The sequence below is a fragment of the Lycium barbarum genome, chromosome 12 (genome assembly GCF_019175385.1).
Source record: "Lycium barbarum isolate Lr01 chromosome 12, ASM1917538v2, whole genome shotgun sequence".
Lineage (NCBI taxonomy): Eukaryota > Viridiplantae > Streptophyta > Magnoliopsida > Solanales > Solanaceae > Lycium > Lycium barbarum.
This window is the reverse complement of record NC_083348.1, coordinates 70,726,378-70,742,474: the sequence shown is the minus strand read 5'-3', so window position 1 is coordinate 70,742,474 and position 16,097 is coordinate 70,726,378. Positions and strand designations below refer to the sequence as shown.

Sequence of the window (16,097 nt, the reverse complement as noted above, 5' to 3'; positions counted from 1 at the left end):
AATTGTGACGGCCACCGTTAACTCCTATTGCGCACCAATTTTGTGCGCAATAGGGGTTACCATTTCTTGACAAGAGTTTAACTTTGTCGAGAGGTATACTTGATGTTAATATCAAAAAGTTAACCCCACGTCCTAAATTAATATTTTAACAAAATTTACGAAAGATTTAGCTACCTATAATCACGCTTGAGCTTTCAAGTCCACCCAAACTCTTCCTATTTTCTCGTTTAATAATATGACGTACTCGGATAATTATGGTATGTAGCATATTTAAGTAGCAATATTTATTATGTAAAGGTACAATAATGGAATATAATTAATTAAAATAACTCTAGTATAACAAATATTATAATTATCTAGTACTTTGCCGTACTAGAGTTATTTTAATCAATTATATTCCATTATTGTACCTTTATATAATAAATATTGCACTTAAATATGCTACATACCATAATTATCCGAGTAAGTCATATTATCAAACGAGAAAATAGGAAGAGTTTGGGTGGACTTGAAAGCTCAAGCGTGATTATAGGTAGCTAAATCTTTTGTAAATTTTGTTAAAATATTAATTTAGGACGTGGGGTTAACTTTTTAGTATTAACATCAAGTATATCTCTCGATAAAATTAAACTCTTGTCAAGAAATGATAACCCTCGTTGCGCACCAATTGCACAATAGGAGTTAATGGTAGCCGTCATAGTTAACTCCTATTGTGCACTAATTTTGTATGCAAAAGATATTTTTGTAACTTTTATTTTTATGAGTTATTTTGAATCAAAATTTCACTTTTTGAGATATTTTTAGAAGGGAGCGGCCGTGCAGGCTAATTACTCCCATAATAAAAATGTAGGGATACAAATATACAAAGTCAAAATCCATTGGAGCAGTCTTGGCAAACAAGACAAGAATTAAGTACATTCTTATTTTTTCCAATCTAGAGAGATCTTGAACAAGTCAATATAAACCCGAACCCCAGCACAAACCAAAGTATTATCATTCACCAAAATATCCCACTCTCTCAAAACCCAAATCAGAAAAAAAAGCCATGGCTGGAGTTGAATTGCTCCCAAAAGAATATGGATATGTAGTTCTTGTTCTTGTTTTCTACTGTTTTCTCAACTTCTGGATGTCCTTTCAAGTGGGCAAAGCTCGCAAACAGTAAGTTTTTTCACTTCAAATTGTCAAAATCTCTTCATATTTCTTGATTTTCCCTTATTCTACCCAACCCCATTTGTGATTTAAAGCTAAAGATTCGTTTTTTAAAAGAATTATCCCCAACCCCTTGTGTTATTTTGAGATTTGGAGATAAAGATTGGTTTTTTTAAAGAATTATGCTCAACCCCTTTTGTGATTTGGAGATAAAGATTGGTTTTTTTAAAGAATTATCTCAAACCCCTTTTGTGATTTTGTGATTTTAAACTAGAGATACTGATGAATAATGGAAATGTTAACAGGTACAAGGTTTCTTATCCAACAATGTATGCTATTGAAGCTGAAAATAAGAATGCAAAGCAATTTAACTGTGTTCAGGTTTGCTCTCTATTTCTTTACTACTAGTATTTGCTTTTTGTTTTGACAAAGAAGTAAAATTAGTTCCCTTTTTTTAGGTGATGACATAGTTTATGGTAATGCTTTTTGTGTGTGTATATATATTCTTGATGTTGTTTGGTAATAGATTAGGAAATGATATGAAATTATAACTATGGTAATGTTTTTTGTGTGTGTATATATATTCTTGACGTTGTTTGGTAATAGATTAGGAAATGATATGAAATTATTGGTGTCTTAATTGCAGAGGGGTCATCAGAATTCATTAGAAATGATGCCAATGTTTTTCATGCTGATGATTGTTGGAGGAATTAGGCACCCTTTGATTTGTGCATCTCTGGGAGCTGTTTATATTGTGTCTCGTTATTTCTACTTCACTGGCTATGCCACCGGTGATCCCCAAAATCGTCTTACTCTTGGGTTAGTCTCTCTCTTCCTTGAATGATTTGCTTAATTTTCCAATTACCAACTATCATTTAGATTGAATTTCACTAACAATTTTGAGTATGCAAAAATGTCAAAGTAAGAAAAGAACAGTGTTTTGTGTATGAACCTTTTGACCTTTGACAAGTGAAGTGAGTCTTTTACTAGCTCTTGCCTAATGCCCAGACTAAGAACATTAATTGAATTATTATGATCTTGTTACGATGGTGGGCTAAAATTTATCCCGTTGTTTACACCAGATCAATGAATGGAAGTCAAGTGTCTTTCATACATACATTTATCACTTTCATGGTTAATATTTTACTGGTACTGGCCGTTGGTTCAAGGTATTGGGTGTGTTATCCCGATATAAATTTTGTTTGGAGGTATTACGTCACCCCCCCAAACTAGGGTCGGACGTGATTGATACCCAACTCTTATTACCCGTTGAGTGATCCCTGTACTAACTAATTGAAGGTCTGAACTGAACTAGTAGTAGAAAGAAAACCAACGTCTTGATTAAACATTTTCTAGCAAACTAAATAAGGAACATAATTTCAAAGTGTCTATAAAGCTAACCCACTGTCAAGTCATGAGCCTCTAACTTATATACGAATACATACAGCTTCGAGGCATTCCTCGGGATAATGTAAATGGCTAAAAGTAAATAAAAGACTGGGAAGAATTTTCTACCGCTGGGATGAATCAACAGAGCTTGCTAATTGAGTCTAGAACGTCTGCCTCTAGCCATGTGATTTGTTACCTGCATACTCAACATCTGCCACACGACGTGGCAGGCCCAAACAAGCTAAGTATCTCCAGGGTGCCCAATAAGTCTCATAGACTACCTCCTAAAAGGGTGGATCTAGATTTTTTTGGGATAAGAGCGTAATAAACAAGGACAAAACATGTTTCACAAGAAAGTGTGAAAATCATATAAAGTCTGAAAACTAACATAAGCTGATACTTCAGGTTGAGGTTGACGTTGTAAGCTGAAAAACTAAGTTATTTTAAAATAGAAATAACTTTTTTGGGTAAAAAGGTATTTTCCACATAATGGCCCTATGTGGGTAAAAAGGTATTTTTCACATAATGGCCCTATGTGCGTGAGGATCTGGCAACACGCACGGGGTAAGTGTCGGCCTATTTCCCCAACAAACAATTGGCACCAGTGAGCGTGTGGTAGCTAACCCTACCTTCATGGCACTAACGCAAGGGGAGTTTGGCCACTTCTCCCAAACTGAATGGAGTTTGGCCACTTCTCTCAAACTGAATGTGATCACATTAATGCATGAAATGAATACTGGTGTTGAATGCTGAACTGAACGTAACATAAGTATCACAAATACAGGCACATAACAAGTTGTGATACACATAAAACATATAATGTTGTTATAATTTAATATAAAGTCATACTGAATAAAGATGGAGTAAACTGAGTACCTATGACAAGAATTCTTCCTAGGGCATTCTGTCAAACATATAGAGTACATAAGTAATACTAGATTTCCTATTGGAAGAGTAAGCCTTAACTTACCTTGAATCGCAAGCTTAAGTTCAACTTCATGTATCCTCCAAGCAATCCCGAATCATAATTTCTGAATCTACATGTTTAACCAGGTTCAATTTACGTCCACACAAGCCCAACGAATATAACTTTCACTTTAATTTAGAAACATTAGCTCGGGTCCTCTCTGAACTGTGAGTTTTTTCACCAATACAGGAACTAAATTACCCGCTCAAATTTTATTATCCAAACTAAATACTTAATTTTACTTATCATATATTGGTACCCAGGCCAAGAGATAATTTTCATAGCTCGAATATGAATTCGTAGCAGTTTATGGTTTGCGGTTCTTGGACCACTTCTTGATTTGTATCACATAAATCGTGATTGTAAACTCTTTTGCTCTAATCTGAACTCACATTACTGAGGGGAGAACCCAAAATATGTGCTCATCTATCTTGGATGTTCACTGTAAAAGTGCAATGCCAATGAACTTGGTTGAATCCAAAATCCCACAAACTCTATCTCGGGTAACTTGAAAACATAGAAATTTAGCTTTTTACAACAACAACAACAACATCCTATAATTCTGTGATATCCTTGTTTTGAACCAGACAACCCCTTAAGGTTAAATAAATTGGTTTGCTATGAACCAGACAACCCCTTAAGGTTAAATAAATTGGTTTGCTATGAACCAGGTGCAGATAAGTAGTTATCCGGTTAATCGGGGTGGAGTGGGGTTGGGATATAATGGAGACGTGCAAGAAATGGTGTGTGATGTTCTGAATGCTACTACTTATTATTGTTTTACCTCTCTGCAGGAAATACAACTTCTTGGCAATAATGGGACTGATGGTTTGCTCAATATCTTGTGGAGTTAATTTCCTTATGTCATGATTCATGAATAATAATCTCAAATGGAGCAACCTCCTTGTAACTCCATTTATTCCAGTAAAGGCTGTCTTTTAGGTCTTTCCTTGTTGCATTAGACATTGACTTTTGTTTTTTGGTTCTCTTGTTTTCCTGGTTGCTCCTAATTTCAAGCTCTTGTAATGTGATCTAGGTCTTTTTAAGTTGTACCTTTCACTGCCTTCTTGTGGAATTGTCAATAATATGAATTGAATTGGTACTTTTTGTATCAAGTTAACCTCATCTGCATACTGTTTTAGTGTGTATTTTAGTTGCAGTGAATTTATGATGATTTGGACCTCATGGATTGTTTGATCTTAAGTTCTTAACTAGGTCTTGTTGCATCTTAGTAAATATGACTAAGTATAAAGTGTTGAGTTATGTGACCAGCTCATTTATAGGTATAAACTGTCCTAGAGGGAACACATTTTATTAGGGTATTTTATATATGTATCATGCTCTTTGAAGTTTGATTCACGGGCTTGATTCCTTTTTAGGTCGAGTATATGTAAATGTTTTGAATTAACTAAGAGCAAAATTGGATGGTTCAAGAAATGAAAAGTGGCATGCTTGGATTACTTCTATCCAGAAGCTGATTTAGTAAAAATAATGTACACACACCAGAGAAGTTAGCACAAGATAGTTCCTTTTATTCTTGGCACCTGCTTTTTCCTTTTAGGGGTAAGCTTTATTTCAAAACATGCCATAATGTATAATGTATTAATGTTTAGATCAATTGTTCTTTTGAACTTGTGCTCCAAAAAAAGTTTTTGGCAGAGCGGAGCTAGAGTGTAGAAAGCGGGTTTAGCTCAATTCAGTAATTTTTGTTCAAATTGTGTATTTGTTTTAAAAAAAATCATTGAATATGTGTACAAATTATTAATTTAGAACATAAAAACTCCAAAGGACTAAAATTCCTAACTTATAAGCTTCAAATACTAGGCTTCGCCTTTGATCTGGACAAAGTAATTGGGGGACGCGCTAGCGTATACACCCCGTTAAATTGCTAAATCGGGTGGGGGGAGGGGGAGAATTTCGATTGAACAATTTAGTTATCTCGTTCATTCTAATTTTCCAAACTTATACAGGGAATTCTAACTTTAATAAGACTTCCAAAAAGGAAAAAAGAGAAAGGAGGGCAATCGTGTCTTACTTGTGGAGAGACTTAAATTACAGTTTCATGGTTGTTTATTTTCTCATAGAGTTATCTTTAGGCCTCATTTATTTTTATTAAGATTAAAACGTCTGAATCTGAATGCACATCTGAATGATTAGGATGTTGTCTCTTGATCTGAACACTGAATGATTAAGACTGGTTGTTTTTCAATATCTGAATGTGCATACTGTATTTATTTAAGCATAATAAATATACAATTCAAATAAAAAGATAACTGAATATTAAAAAATAAATACAAATTTAATAAAAAAAAAATTATTTGATAAACAAATTAAACATTTATATTCTCTAGTAATGGCGGTGGGGAGGGGGGGGGGTTGGTAGGTGGGGGTGTTGGAAGGGTTGTGGGGGTGGTGGTGATGCCGTGGGTCTGGGGGTAGGGTGGGGGTAGGTGGTGGTGGGTGGTGGTGAGGGGGTGGATAGGGTACTATAAGTGGGTGGTGGGTGGTGGGTGTTGAGTCGTGGTGATGGTGAGTTGTGCGGATAGGGGTGGGTAGTGGTGGGTAGGTAGGGGTTGGGGTGTTATTGTTGGTTGTGGTGAGAGGGGGTAGGGTTGGGGGTGGGTGAGCGGGGGTCGGTATATGAGGTGGGATAGTGGAGGGTTGGGGTGGGTGGTGGGAGTCAGGGGTGGGGTGGAGTTGGTGTTAAAACTTATCTATACAAAGTACCTTTTAATGATATTAAGACTTTGTTCAAGTTCTTAATAATTAAAACCTATTCAGACCAATAAATGCTTAGATCTTAATGTAAACAAATGCAATTAATGACCTATGGTCTGAACCATTCAGATTCAGACCTCCACTAAGGCCCCATTTGTTTGCACTTAATGGGGGTCTGAATCTGAATGGTTAAGATTTCAGCCCATTAAGTGCATTAGTTTTTCTTTTTTTTTTATAAAAAAAGTAGTCTCTTAATACTTTTGGAAACATCTGACTCGGTCAGATTTAAAAAAGAATCTTAATGGGATTCAGACTCTTAAAAATGCCTAATTTATTTGCTTAAAAAGCTCACACGTATGTTTTTTTCTCTCTCTTTATAATTTACGCTTCTCTCTCTCTCTCTCTCTCTCTCTCTCTCTCTCTCTCTCTCTCTTTATAATTTATCCTTCTCTCTTTATCCACAAGTATTAATGAGGCTCTATCTCACTCTTTATCAGTAAGCTATTCATCAAATTCTTTCTTCTCGAACAGGTAAGATGTCGGATTTTTTACAAGTATTCACCTATCTAACAGAAATTAATTCGTTAGTTAATACATAATTGGAGTGTTCTTTTTCCTCTCTTAAGTTTGGAATTCGATTGTTTGGTGTTGTTTTTCCTGTCTTAAGTTTGGAATTCGATTGCTAATTTTTGTATTAGAGTTGTGCATTATTTAGTTTCAACCAAGAAAACCTACCTTATCTATTTTTTATTTTTATTTTCAAGATTATTATCTGTACACATTTTGGCTGATGTACATGTTCTTCCTAGTGCTATTGAATCTTGTGCAGGGGCGGATCCACCTTGAAGAGTGGGGGGACACGTGCCCCCGTAATTTTGCAAAAAACCCTATATATATATATATATATATATATATACACCTTGAAAAAGTATCATATATTTTAAAATGACCCCTCAAACATAATTGCTAAAGTAGTTCAGTTGGTAGGAGTGCCCCTGCGTTGATGTTCACTGGTGGTGATTCGAGTTTGAATCTCGGCTCCTACATTTTTTTTTAAAAAAAATTGTGCGGTTAAACTGCTGTACAAACCTGCATTTAATGCAGATTTTTTTATATCTTTTTATTATTTAGTCCCCCTCTCATTTTACTTTTTCATTAAAACCCTCCCCCACAAAAGCCCCAAATTCTAAAAGATCTTTTCTCGCTTCCCACTTATCTTTTCCCAACTTAATAAGCAAAAAGAAACTCCTTTGGCTCTCTCCATTCTCAAACCCTTCTTCCATTATCAAGTTTTCTCACAAATCACTAAGTTAGGAACGTCACCCATAGTCGAATCTATTGTCGATATTCATTAATTTCTCCGGCAATCGAATTCGAGTCAATGATCGTACTTCTCTTACGGTAAAGCTTTCCCTTCCTTTTTAGTGATTAATATAGATTACTAATTATATAAGTATATAATATTATTTAATTACTAGGGATTGAGGAATACAAAACTTTATAAATTTAATTTAATTAAAAATTGTATTATCTTATACTAAGCCTCAAAATCTTATCATATCCTTAAATTTGGGATTTTGTACAATCAACTTAAGGTCTTAAAAAGTCAAGTTTGTTTTTATTTTTCAAATGAAAACGCGTGGGGTTCAAGTATGAATCGATGATGTACTTTTGTTATATTAGTACTAAATTAATTATATTTGATAATATTGAAGTTTGTACTTTGCTATTGTAATCGATAAGTTTTTTAAGAGTCGCGCACGCCTAACTGTGTCGCTAGTAATTGGCGTACTAAAGATAATGGTGCTCCTGTTGCCCTCAAATCGTAGGTCCGCCTCTGATCTTGTGTAGTGCTAGGTGCGTTAAAATTGGGAAACAAGTCCATGAGTATGGTTTAACAACTGGGTTAGCGTTAGATTCGTTTGTTGAAGCTTCTTTAGTTTATATGTATGTGAAATGTAATAAGTTGGGATGTGCATGTAAGGTGTTTGATATGATCGCCTAACTTATTTTATTTTAAAAAATTAAAATGCTTATTTAGCTTTTCGATATGATTGCCTAACTTATTTTATTTTAATGAAGATAAATACTATCTATGTGATGCGGCATATCCTAATACTCGAGGATTTCTAGTACCGTATCGTAATATTCGATATTGTTAGGAGATTATCATCGTAGGCGTGCCAAAACGAAGGAGGAAAGTTTAATCATGCTCATGCACAACTTAGAAATGTTATCGAATGTTCCTATGGAGTACTGAAAGCAAGATTTCCTATATTTGACAAGATGGCTCCATATCCTATTAATATCCAAAGAGATGTTGTTATTGAATGTTTTGCTGTTAATAATTTTATCAGGAAGGAGCGCATCAATGATGACTTGTTTAATCATATTTTGATACGCCTCGAGTGATATTTGATGAAGAAGGACAACAAGAAGAAGCATTCAAATGGACCTAGTTGGACAGTTGAAGATTCTCGGATAATGACCGATATGCGGGAGCAACTTGCACTCCGACTAATGCAAAGAAGATGAAATACTTGAGAGTTCTATACCTTAGTTATTTGATTTTTTTTCCAGTGTTGGAGTGTTACAATTTGATGATTGTTAGTTAATTATTCAAATACTCGAATATTTATGTGTCTAAATCAGAACTGTATTTGAGGTATTGTTTTACTTTGTTGGATAAGTTTGATTTATAGATTAATTTGTGTTGAATTTAAATTTTATGATTGCATTTATTGCAACAATTTATTTTTAAGGATATATCATTTTTTTGAATAATTCAGATAGTTCAGTAATTGTATCAAACATAAAATATTCATAAAATATTCATTTCTATCTTTAAATACTTTAATTTATCTCTCAAATAATATTTTTTTTGTTTATGTTAATATTTTTTTGATATAATTTTTAATTTGAATTATATATTTATGTTTAAATATTGATATATTATACACATTCAGATGATGAAAAACAAATAGTCTTAATCATTTAGTGTTCAGATCTACATACAACATCTTAATATTTAGATGTGTATTCAGATTCAAACGTCTTAATTAAAAAAAAATGCAGCTTAAGTGCAACAAATGGAAAAACTTTACAATGGGTGAGACATAAATATGACATGGTGTGAGAGTATTTTATTATAATTATTTTTTGGGCCCCACCACTTTATGCTCTTCCTTCTCTTCCTTTATTCTTCCACGTTTTTTGTCATTTCTCTCTCCTCTTTCCTATTTTTTCTCATTTTCTTTTTTTTCATCAATTTTAAAACCAATTCTATTATACGCAGATCATTTTTTTTTTTTAAAGATATTCTTCCGTTTCATTATTTAGCTTTTCAATTTTTCTTAAAAAACCAGTTAAACTTCGTACAAGTTTAAAAGAAAATAATTGGCACTCCTAAAGTGTTTTTACTTTTAAAAGTATCCTACATTCATTTTTGGAAAAAATTGAAAGGCTAAATAATAAAACGGAAGAATATCTTTAAAAAAATTGGATCCGCGTATAATAGAATTGGTTTTAAAATTGATGAAAAAAAAAAAGAAAATGAGAAAAAATAGGAAAGAGGATAGAGAAATGACAAAAAACGTGGAAGAATAAAGGAAGAGAAGGAAGTGGTGGAGCCCATAATAAAATTGTAATAAAATACTCCCTCACACACCAAATCATATTTATACCTCATCAATTGTAAAATTTTTCCAACAATGAGGCCTTAGTCAAACAGTAATTTGAAAATCAGTCAAAGTCAAAAATAGGGGAGCCTTATTTTCTTGCAAAGCGTCCTTCCCTTAACTAAGGGTGTCAACCGGTTTGAATCGGATCGGACCAGCAACCGGTTATAAAATCGACTGGTTTCCGATCTAAAAATCAGAACCTGCCACCGGTTTCCGGTCTAAAAACCGGAACCTGCTACTGGTTTCGATTTACCGGTTAGAAATCCGAAACTGGAACTGGTCTGGTTCAAAACGTCCAAAACCTCTTTTTTGTTTTTATTTTTTGTATAGTATATATATATATATATATATATATATATATATATATATATATATATATATTATAGTATTTATTAGTATATTGTAGGTATATTTACATATGTTATATAAGTTTATAAGTAAAGTTTATATATTTACTGACTAACAAGCTAACAGCAAGTCAGCAATACAACATATACGTGTATATATATATATATATATATATATTAAGTTATATGCTTAAGTTATACTACATATACCTAAAATATAGTAAGAATATACTTATATATATCAATATACTTAGGTTATATAACACTTATGTATATATATACATATAACTTATATATAACTTTTTTTTTTATATATATATATATATATATGTTTAAGTTATATGTATAATATATATTATAAGTATATTCTTAGTATATTTTAGTTATTTTTCAAGTATATAACTTTTTAGTTTTTAATTTAAGTAGATGTATCATGTATATTATAAGTATGTTCTTAGTATATTTTAGGTATATTCCTAACTTAATATAAGTAAAAATATGAACACAAGTAAATAGAAGAAAGCTCAATGAGCCATATATTTTATTCATTCTTGGATAACATTTATTTGCAAGTTGTAATTTTTTTAACTTGCAAATAATACATGAGTTGCAAAGAAATAGTAGAATAATAAAATCACCAATTCTCAATCATTTGGTTAATTTCCCCCATATCATATTCGGCCATGGAGATATCTTCAAAGTCTTTCATTTGGCCCGGTCCACTTGCTATCAAATCTTCAATCTCTTCCTCTTCGCCTTTCTCCGCTTCTAAGTTTTGGTTGCGTCGTTGCGATCTAATCCAATCGCGAATGCACACTAGTACTTGCAAGCTAAAGCCGGATAATGAGTGTTTATGGTCTTCAATTTGTTGTCTTCCTTAGCTAAATGCACTCTCCGAAGCCACTGTTGATACTTGAACCGTAAGGATATCTCGAGCCATTCTCGAAAGTATCGGATGACTTGTCTTGTATTTCTTCCACCATGCTAAGACGTCCAGCTCATCTAGTTCCTTGATATCCACATTTGGCTACATCAAATAAAAGTGATATTCATCAAAGTTTGCATTATAAGAAGGAGTTGGATGTGAATATAAAACTTTTAAGCCCGACAAGCCTTTTTTGCTACTTTGAGAAGTAGTAGGGCGTGGAGCAACGGGTGTAGTATGTTCTTTCAAATTAGAATAATGAGTAAAAAATTTTCTAAACTCGTCATCAATAGCGGTTTCGGCTTCAGCTAAAGATGGTTGAACTCCCTCTTCAATTTCTAAAAATGTATAAATTTGACCAACCAATGCTTTAGTATAAGACACTTTTAAATAAGGATTTAAAAGAGAACCCAATATAAATAAAGTTGGGATGGGAAAAAAATACTTCTTAAATTTTGTTATCATATCAAAAATAGCCGCTTGATAACCGAGTTTATATTTATACTCTTGTAAAACTCTAGCTATTTCCGCTAAGTAAGCTAAAATTCCGGTTACCGTGGGATAGAATTGTCTAGAAAAATCAAGAGTTACATTATAAAAAATTTCTAAGAGTTCAACACATTCCTTAACATCTTTCCAATCCGTAAAATTTAACCAATCATCACTATTAATATTATATTTGTTGTGAACTTGTTGTATGGGAATCCTATACTCATATGCTTATTGTAGCATAATGTAAGTGTAGTTCCACCTAGTCTCAATTTCTACTTGAATTTTCTTAGGTCTAAGGTTATTTTCCATACAAGCATTCTTAAAATCTGTAATTCTTCCCCTATTAGCATTACAAAAAAGAAACGCAACCGCATCTCGTACTTTTTAAATAGAATCGTCAAAACGTACAAGACCATCTTTAACAATTAAGTTTAAAATGCGATAACTACATCTTACATGAAAAATATTTCTTAGCGGAGGGTTTAGTTCTCTTTTTAAAAGACCAATCGCTTTTGTATTATTAGAAGCATTATCTAAAGCAATACAAAGTGTTTTTCTATAAATGTTAAAAAATCTCATAATAGTAGACATTGAATCCGCTAAATTTTTTTCATTGTGACGACCTTTCCTTCATCATATAAAAAAGCTATAATTCTTTTTTGCATAACCCAGTTGTCATCAACCCAATGACATGTAATAGCAAAAAAATCTAACATATTAAGACTAAGACCCAAATCAGCGATAAGAGAAACATTACAGTTTAAAGAATTAAATACATGGCGCAAATAAAATCTATATTTTTTATACAAATCTATAACATCTGCTCTACAAGAACTTTTAGGAATACCCTCAAATAACGAATTATAACAACGTGAATGTAAGTAACAAACCCCAAACCCGAAAGAAAGGAAAATGATAAACAATCATAAGCTACCATTTTAGCTATTTTTACACGCTCTTTTTTCTTGTCATACTTAAAATTTTTACCTGTTCGTGGGTCTATCGTCATTTGAATACCCCCCACATTTGAACCTGTTTGCTCTCCCCAAACATCCATATGTTTCTTTCTCATATGACCGTTTAGTGTACCCGTTCCACCATCCTTACTAGTTTCTTGCTTAAAAGTAAATATTTGTCCACATAGGGTACATTTAGCTGTTTGGCTTTCCCTATCCTTAGTCATAAATTTTCAAATTTTAGCGGTTGACTTACGAGTTCTAGGCGATTTGTCTTGTGTATGTGATTGTGCAGGACATGTATCTCCTATGGGATTTTCGGGGGATTGTGTTTCATCATCATCATCATCAATTTCATTAAAAGTGTCGGTATAATGTTGTTGCATTGCCTCATGACCTAAAAGTGGATTATTTCCACCAATATCAATACCTAAATTAGGTGTTTCTTCCACAAATGTTTCCTCATTAAGCCCACGCCTAACAATACCACTACTACCGGCACCACGTCTAAATCTCTTCGCCATTATTAAATAGAATTAATTTAAATCACACTCAAATAAATCACAAGAAAATGAATTGCAACAAATTAAGTTGCTAGAATTAAATTGCGAAAAATAAAGATAGAGTTGGAATGAAGGTACCAAATTGACGGACTAATTTCCAACAAAGTGAAGGCGGTTATAATTGCAAATCCACCAAAGCTACTTCGGATTGTTGCAAAATCACCAACTCCACCAACAATATTATAATTGCAAAATTAATAATTGAAACTATAATAAGACTTTATAATATTTATTTGAGAGAAATTTAAAGTGGGCTAATTGTTGCAAAGTAACTATAATTGAGAGATTGAGATTTGAGAGAAAGAGAAAAGTGAATTGGTGTAGATTAAAATGGAAATGGAGAGGGGTTTATATAGGGGTGGGGATGGGTTAAAGTGTTTAAAAAAAAGTTTGGGGGGTTTGGGGGGAAAAAAAATAGTTGGGGACCGTTTGGCAACGACCATTTTTGCAAATGGACCGTTGCCCAACGGTCCAATTTGGGCCCAAGCCGCAACGACTACAAATTAAAAAAAAAAAAAAATTAAATTTCACCGGTTTACTGGTTAAACGGTACCGGTTTAACCGGTTCCGATTTCAAAAAAATTGAAACCGGATCGGTATAAAATATACGGTTAACCGGAACCGGTAAACCGGTTCAACCAGTTCCGGTTCCGGTTACCGGTTTGAACCGGTAAAACCGGACCGGTTGATGGGTTTACCCTTAACCCCTTAACATTGGCATTCAAGAGCATCGTAGGCACAAAAATCATCATTTGGCTATTGTATAACCAACTTTTGGGACACTAACTTGACTAGTGTAAGATATAAGTAGTGGAGTTGAGGAAAATACATTAAAACATGGTTAAGAGATTAATTTGTGAAAAAACATTTTTACTTATAGAAAAACGTGACACAACAGTAAAAAAAAATTGAATATTTAATGAAATTAAGTTGTTGAAGGTTGTGGAAATTGAACAAAATAACAGTACGTGATATACAACTAGAATTAATTTCAAATATTATGGTGATTCTCAAAACTGAAAATGTTAACCCATTTGGCCACGAGAATTATTCATTTTTTTTTCGGATTTTTTCCACTTTTTTTACTTTATGGTTTTTGGCCATAAAAAGGTTGTATTTGAAATTTGAAAAACAACAAAAACCTTGTTTTTCACTTTTCCTAATATTTTTTTGGACCATTACTTTTGTTTTTCTGTTTTCAATTTTTACGCTAAAAGTTTATACAACTCTTTTTCACCGGTCAAAGACAAATTATGTTCCTCAGTTGCTCTCCACTCCAACAACATTCAACATCATGTGCTAAAAAGTTTCTAACAAAGTTATATTTAGAGATGCTATATTTTCTGTGTACACCAGTAAGCCTTCCAGTTTCAACCTTTTGATGGAAATAAACCATCAGTTTTGAGCACTCCTTAAGCTAATCTCGATTATAGTTGCTATATTTCTCGTACTGATTATGTTTATTAATTGCTTTTTGTGGTTTTGCTAGTTTTTAGAAATTTGGGATATAAATCATATTTCATATTTTTTAGAAAAAACACATTTCAACAATCAAATATTATTTTCAAAAATTATGGCCAAACACAACTCTAACTCCAACTTAAAAAAAAAAAAAAAAATCTATGGCCCAACGCCTACTAAATGTATTGGTACGGAAAACGGGAAAAGTAACAAAATTTGAACGATGTTCCAAAAGAATACCTACTTTTAATGTCTTTTATAATGTTCAATCATTTAAACGCACGTAAAGAAACCAATTGCAAAACTGAAATACGACTGCCACTAGGAGAAATATTATCAACTATAGGCAAATTTCTTCAGTTTCAAATTGATCTTAGAATAGGAAAAATATAACCAATATGCTTAGCAATATGATATGCCATTGTAACTTGAAATCAACTCTCATATCTGTGAACTAAGCAAAAATATAGTAATAAAAAATAAGCAACGGTGCGTTCTCTTAAATACCATCTTAGGCCTTTGTGAGAATCTTATTTATTTAAGGGAACTAGAGCAGCAAAATTGTTCAACTACGAATCTTCAAATTTGACCACTCATCAAACCATTTTCATAGAGTTTCACATTACATCCTTTAAAAAGAAGTCCGCAATAATTTATTTGCCACAATTTTTATTACCGGAAACTCAAACGAGCATAATAAAGGACCAAATAACCGGATTTTAGTATGCTTAGGGTTGCTACAATACTTACTCCCCCTTGAAAACATGTTCCACCCAAAGAATTATGAATAACCCAACAAGCTTACTTTTTTTTTTTTTTTTTTTTATGTTTCTTTTGTAATCAATCTTATTCGATTTTGAAAAAATGATCATATTTGTCCCTGTATCATTCGAAATTGAGTAACTTTGTCATTTTCAAGACTTTTGATGTCTCATTTTTGTCTTTGACCCTTAAAGGAGCTTCAACCTGAGAGCAATTTTAAATCATATTAAAAGTATAGGGGTAAATTTGAATTTTTTTTCAAAAATTTAAATACACGGAGTCCACTAGTTTCATAATGAAACTCCGTTAAAAGAAACGATAAATACGAGATGTTTTGCTAAAAGCAAGAATATGAATAAACTAAAAATTAAATAAATGGTAAAATCGAGTAATTTCGAATTATACCTTTGCATTACGTTAACTTTGTGTCCCATTATTGTAGGTTAGTTTAATTGTTGCCGTAATTACTTAATTAGTCCCTAGTGAAATCCATCAACTAAGTCAGAAAAATTCAATTTCAGAAAACTAGTGTAACCCACATGACCACTTATCAAAATCAAACGACCGTTAAAGGATTCCCTAATCCAAAAACTGGATCAAGATTCCCATCATTCCCCAAACCTACTTCATAAAAATAGCATTACAAAACAGCAAGTTTTGTATTTATTCCTTCAACAACATAAAATTC

General features: G+C 32.7%; 1 protein-coding gene and 1 long non-coding RNA gene across 2 annotated transcripts; both read left to right on the top strand.

Annotated features, from left to right (window-relative positions):
* The first annotated feature begins 877 nt into the window (after window positions 1-877).
* On the top strand, window positions 878-4,630 carry LOC132622900 (uncharacterized). The gene is made up of 4 exons (XM_060337581.1): window positions 878-1,158; window positions 1,455-1,530; window positions 1,796-1,968; window positions 4,300-4,630. The coding sequence occupies exons 1-4, from the start codon at window positions 1,046-1,048 to the stop codon at window positions 4,373-4,375; spliced, it is 438 nt and encodes a 145-aa protein (XP_060193564.1). The 5' UTR covers window positions 878-1,045; the 3' UTR covers window positions 4,376-4,630.
* A 1,717-nt stretch (window positions 4,631-6,347) lies between these two features.
* On the top strand, window positions 6,348-8,924 carry LOC132623020 (uncharacterized). The gene is made up of 2 exons (XR_009576076.1): window positions 6,348-6,754; window positions 8,581-8,924. It is a non-coding gene; the product is annotated as an uncharacterized LOC132623020 (long non-coding RNA).
* Window positions 8,925-16,097: the final 7,173 nt, after the last annotated feature.